This window comes from Mangifera indica, chromosome 6, assembly GCF_011075055.1.
Source record: "Mangifera indica cultivar Alphonso chromosome 6, CATAS_Mindica_2.1, whole genome shotgun sequence".
NCBI lineage: Eukaryota > Viridiplantae > Streptophyta > Magnoliopsida > Sapindales > Anacardiaceae > Mangifera > Mangifera indica.
The window spans coordinates 7,652,260-7,658,450 of record NC_058142.1 but is presented as its reverse complement, the minus strand read 5'-3'; the positions used below and the strand labels follow the sequence as shown (position 1 = coordinate 7,658,450).

The following is a 6,191-nucleotide window of genomic DNA, read 5'->3' as shown; positions in this document are numbered from 1 at the left end:
AGCTTACAGATTCCTAAACAAGAGAAATTACTTGTGTATTTCAAAGTTCGAAAAAGGGTTTACCTTGTGAACACACCCATGTGGAAGTTGGATTATTGAATTAAGATGTGTGACGAATAGGAAATGATTCACATTGACAGGAATGTAGCAGAAAGTGAAAGCAGGAGTACTAATTGTAGTTATGATTATAACTATGATTAATAGAAAGCTTTTAGAAAGAGACTGGCCTTGGGAGTCTACCGTAAAAAGATAAGCACATTCTCTCTTGCAATTTTTAACACAAACTTTACAGTGCGCATGAGCAACCAAAGAGGAGCCACAGCTGTCCCCACTCAGAGAAAACAAAAAAGATATCATTGTTTAAGTTATAAACAATTGATTTATCAATTAGTTAAGATTGAAAATGCTGCTCTGAAATCTCATGCCCCCCATCTGCAGAAATATACTCTTACAGCCCCACCAAACGGACCAAAAAGCCTTATCTTTTTCAAGCCCCATTACAGCTCTATTCAACTGCCGATAGTATTTTTTTTATTCTCCCTCTTTTTAATTTCCTCATCCTTTTTAAATACTTTCTCCCATTTTAAATTCAACCCTTCTGTACTTCCTATCTATATAAGCATGCCTATAAGCAACTAAAGTTCTACTGTTTTAATATTACTCCTCCATGGCAGCTAAAGGCAGAAGATTAACACTTCTCCATCTTTGTTTGTTGCTTTGTGATAGCTAGCTTTCTTGTGTGTGTTGTTTTGTTGCACAAATTTTTTGTAACAGTTTTCTTGAGTTCTGTTTTGGGTTGTCTCTTTACATTGGTGGACAAAGTTTAGTTGCCAAAACCGACGTTAGCATTACCAGACAGATAAAGAAGGTGATATCAAGCGAAGGTTTTGATCCAATTCTTTCAACGAAATATTCTTCCTTCTGTTGGCTTCTTTAGCTGGATCCGCAATTGGCTAGTTTAGTTTTCTTTGATATGTTTCTGATGATGTTTTTGTTTTGTTTCTTGGATTTACAGGCATAAAAGAATTAAAATCCTGTAGTTTCTTTACAGGGAATTTTTTATCCATGGATACTATGGGATGGCATGGCTGGAGCAACCAACAAGATGAAGAAAGTTTCATGCTTTCCAATAACTCAGAATTTTATGCCTATGGTGGCAAGAAGGATCAAACAGAAGACATCTTCCATCCAATTCATGTCATTCAGAAAGCTCAAGCTTCACTGATAAATTCGAGTCCTCAAAAAGTAAGTGAAATAATTTTCCAAGAGCAATGTATTTCTTCTGATGTTCATATTTATTACAAATATTTTGATTTTCTTATGATCATATTCTCTATTTATTGCAGCCCCAAGAAGGTGGAGGGTTAGAAGCCATTGCACCTTTGATGAACAGGCCTTACGGCACAACTTCAATGAGCAATTTGGTGGCGAATATTGGGTTTGGCATGGTGGATCAGTCACAAATTACTGATGGATTGCAAAGTAGCAAGGCAGCAGGTGTTTCAACAACATGCTCTCTAGAGTCTCTTGATTGTTTGCTCTCAGCTACCAACAGCAACACAGATACATCAGTTGAAGACGACGGGATCTCCATCATTTTCTCTGATTGTAGAAGAAACTTATGGAACTTTGGTGCCAACAGCAATGTTTCATCAGGAGAGTCAGTGAACAATGCCTCATATATTGCAAGAAATAATGAGGAGTTAAATTGTCCAGTCAATGAGATTGAAGAAGCAGTCTCTCAAAGTTCTTCAGATCATCATCATCAATATGTCAACAATGGCAGAATTCAAGAGAAAAAGCCTGATTCAACAACAAAAAGAAGAATTGATCATCATAATCCTCCCTTCCATCTTCTTCAGACTGACCATTCTTTAGTTGCAGAAGGTGGGTTTAGGCTTATTTCCGAGAACCCTCCGAAGTCGAAAAAACCAAGATCAGAGAAGCGTCCAAGTTCATCATCAAATATCAACTTCCAGCAGCCAAGTTCTTCTGTATCTTCTTCAATAGAGGAGCCTGATCCGGAGGCCATTGCTCACATGAAAGAGATGATATACCGAGCAGCGGCGTTCAGGCCGGTGAACTTAGGCCTGGAAGTGTTGGAAAAGCCTAGGAGAAAGAATGTTAGAATCTCAACTGATCCACAAACAGTGGCTGCAAGGCAAAGAAGGGAGAGAATAAGTGAAAGAATTAGGGTTCTTCAGAGGCTAGTCCCTGGTGGAAGCAAAATGGACACTGCTTCGATGCTTGATGAAGCTGCAAACTATCTCAAATTCCTGAGATCACAAGTTAAAGCACTAGAAAACCTGAGTCAGAAACCTGAGTCAATAGTGAATAATGGTCCACCTCCAAATCTTGCTTTCTCTTCTTTACCATTATTCAACCAATCTTTTCCCATGCAAACCCATTTCTCACTTCAGAACGCTAATCCAAAATGCCCATAAAAAAATTCCTAATCATGTTCCTTACTCATTCACTTCATGATGAAATGATTAAAAGGCAAAACCCCATTTCCCTTTAGCCTAAAAACACGTACAAAAAAACTGATGATATTCAATATCCGTCTATGATTATTATGTTCATGATTATTTCACTAATCATAGCTTAATTTCCTAATTACTGCCATCATGAAATCCACCTCCCAAGAGTTTGTTTTTGATGATTATCTAATTTTCAATGTGGTGGAAAGGTTTAGCAATTATAGCACTTATGATTAAGATCAAGGGGCTAGAAAGTGATGATGATTGTGATCACTTTAGCTTATATTTTAGCCAGTTTGTGTTAAATTAATGAATGGCACTTAGCTGATCATCACTTTCTTGGAGACCTTTATGGGGTGTTTTTTTTAATGTTCTCTGTGTATCTAACCAATGCAAAGAGAGGAAGACATTCTCTTAAGAATGGTGAGCCCTAGTCACTGGCCGTGTCTCCTTAAATCAATCCAAAGCGTGCTCTTGAAACTCTCCCCAATCTCATTGCATAGCACATGTTTATGCTTCTTTTTTGGCAGGTGGCTTCCTGTTTTACTTAATCAAATTACACTTCCCAGTTTCTTAAACCTAATTAATTATATATGTTGGTGATACAATTGGGTACCTTTGGCTTGAAATGATTGGAGCAAAGAGAGGTGGGGCAATATGCTGAATTTAGACATTATTCTGTTGAGAAAGGAACCCAGATCTCTCTTCTTGGCGTTTGTTTTTACATTATAAAATCAAAATGCCTTAAAAGGGCGGTGTCTATATGTAACCAATTTGCATTGCGTGTAAAAAGCCTCTCACATTTATCTAGTGGGAAAATTAATATTGACTTTAAAATGGTTGAAGGCTTCACGTGAATGAGATAAAACTATACACCTAGTTGATGGATTATTGCTGTGGACAGCTACTTTTCTTTAAGATGATCAGCTGACTATTACCTGATCAATAAAGGAATTTGTCATTTTCTTTTATAAAAAAAAAAAAAAAATAAATAAATAAATATATAAATATATATATATATATATATATATATATATATATATATATATATATATATATATATATATATAATATATAAAAGACTTGTTCCCACCCAAGGTTTTGTGTCTAAACTCTAATCCTCTAACTTTTAAAAACTTAAAATCTCGTTCATAAACAAAATTCTATTAAAATTCTCAATCAAAATTAAGGGTAAAACCATTATTTAACCAAAAAAAAAATTTAAAAACTAAAATTTTATTATATTCCTCCCCTCAGTTTGAAAATTAACAATCCTCCCTACCCAAAGTTTGAAAAGTGATAATTTCTCTTTAAAATTTTGAAATCATTGTTGGAGATGGTAAAGTTCACCGTCTCTGACTGCGTTCGCTCTCCCTCCTGAGTTATCTATCTCTACCAATCAAACCCCTACGTCTGACAAAGACAATTTTCTCTAATGATGGTTTAAAAATTCTAAAAGAAAAATTATTATTTTTCAAACTTTTGGTGATAAAAAATTATTAGATTTTTAAATTTAGGGGAGATGTGATAAAACTTTAGTTTTTAAAATTTTTTTGTTAAATGATGGTTTTGTTATTAACTTTGATTAAAAATTTTAACAGAATTTTATCTATTAATAGGAGTTTGAATTTTTTAAAGTTGAAGGATGAGACTTTTAAATTACACATAACCGTGGGTGGGAAACAAGTTTTTGGCCATATATATACACACACACGCGCACATGCACACACAGAAATATTATATAGTTTCAAAGCATGTATTATAATTTATAAGTTGCCTTCACACCATTGGCTTTCAATCATATAGAAATCAAACGTTACAGCAGAAAATGCTGACTTGTCAAACTCAATATTATTGCAATGGAGATCTTTAAGTCTTCAGGGATTATGTCATATCCAGTGGTTACGATTTGACGAGGCTTAGTTTATTCTTTTCCGAAATTATTATTGTTCTTTAACTTCTGATCTTATAATAAATTATTGGGTTGTGTTAATAAGTGACAAGAAAAAACTACTTATTTTAATACATATTATATTTAAAAAGACACACACACAAAAAAAAAAAAATCTTAATGCATTGAAAAACTAATATTTTTGTCATCTAAATTAGGTTTTGAATATCAATTAATATAACAAAAGTATACCAATAATGTGATATCTAAGCTATACTTAAAGTTTATAATTAAGTGTTTCTGCACCAGTTAGACTGAATCATATCAATAATGGTTTAGTTTATTTTGTGCGGACAAATTGAACACTCTGAAGTCAACCTTTAAAGTATAACCAAATGTAACAATCAACGAATAATGATTAAGTAATTCTCTAACATGAAGTCCATGATAAATCCAATACCTAGACATCTCAATAAGTGACTAGCGATAAAACTATTTCAACTCTATGAATCATAGAGAAGAAAGTTTCTTGTGGTTATTTTTTAGGTAGCTATGCAAAAGACACGTTCTCCCGATCGATGACTTGTAAACTAGAATGTGAGGTACCCCCATGCAACTAGTATGTATGATTGTATGTAGGGTAGAATGACAATAATACTCTAGGAAGTATGCAAATCAGAGAAAAGAAGTGTTATTGAATAGAAAAGGTTGTATGCCTGTGCACTTGACTATACATGCTTGTAAATGACATCACGATGAAGGATGTACGAGGAGATAAGTCATGCATAGGTAAAGTGGATTATATGTCTGTGCATGCAATCATGCATGCCTGTACATAAAGTAATTAAGCATGAATGCCCGTAAGGGAAGAAAGGTGAATGTATGCCTATACACTTGATAATGTACTCTCATACATGTATTAAAGTGAACAATATCGAGATAAGTATAAGTGTAAGAGCTCAAAGTCTTGTCTTAAAGCTTGTTATGGACCTATAGGGTACCTAGAGTTATTGAGTGTGCCCAAGAGAGTTTACATTAGGGCATAAGTTATAAGTTAGAGTGAAAGCTTATACAAGCCCAGGGTGATCAGTGGCTCGAGATGCATACATGCTAGCGACTATGAGGGAGCACTGTGAGTTTATACTCCCTACACTGTCTATAGAAAGACGTATCCTAAGAGGACATCACACCTATAATAAGGTACCCTTATTTGTAGTAGAACCCAGTTCAGTTTGATTGTCCATAATGGTGTAATGAGTAGACTGTATAACGATGTTTATATGGCTAAGGAGCAAAATCCATGTATCAATTTAGTTTAATCAAGTATACAATTTAGTATGATATCGTATGTTCACTCAAATAAGTAAGAGATGTGATTGTCACCCCAATTTGGAATTTGAAGTAATTCTTAGGTGACCAAGCATAACCTAGTTAATCCTGAGAGAGTAATACGAAACCTAGAGATCTTTGAGTGATTAGATAAGAATAGTAATACCCATGTTATCCTTATGAGGGCTGAGTTAGTATAGGTAGAGCCAAGAATATTTTGGGGATTTTGTAAAAATTAAGTCATGTGCTTACTGAGTGATTATCACTCACTCTTCTACTTTCATGTTTTATAGGTACAAATGATCGTAATGACTACAAGGTGAGTGACACTTAATAGGCTTGAGGCTGCATAAGGGCATTTGTGTTATTTCTTGGTTTATGTTTATGTGTTTCAGTTGTTGGTCATGTTTTGGCTTCTTGTATTTTGCTACACACTATGGTATTTGTGAATGATAGTTATTTCAAGATTTGTGACATCCTTTGATAGGTTT

General features: G+C 34.3%; 1 protein-coding gene across 1 annotated transcript; it reads left to right on the top strand.

The window, feature by feature from the left end:
- Positions 1-587: 587 nt before the first annotated feature.
- On the top strand, positions 588-2,811 carry LOC123219488 (transcription factor bHLH87-like). The gene is made up of 3 exons (XM_044641475.1): positions 588-884; positions 1,016-1,245; positions 1,347-2,811. Exons 2-3 carry the CDS (start codon positions 1,066-1,068, stop codon positions 2,442-2,444), a joined length of 1,278 nt encoding a protein of 425 aa, XP_044497410.1. The 5' UTR covers positions 588-884; positions 1,016-1,065; the 3' UTR covers positions 2,445-2,811.
- Positions 2,812-6,191: the final 3,380 nt, after the last annotated feature.

What these genes read in the sequence shown, in the direction of transcription:
- LOC123219488 (XM_044641475.1), top strand. Translation starts at nt 1,066, where the DNA reads ATGGATACTATGGGATGGCATGGCTGGAGCAACCAACAAGATGAAGAA. An exon ending in TAAATTCGAGTCCTCAAAAA is followed by an intron (nt 1,246 to 1,346) that starts GTAAGTGAAATA and finishes TATTTATTGCAG; the next exon opens with CCCCAAGAAGGTGGAGGGTT.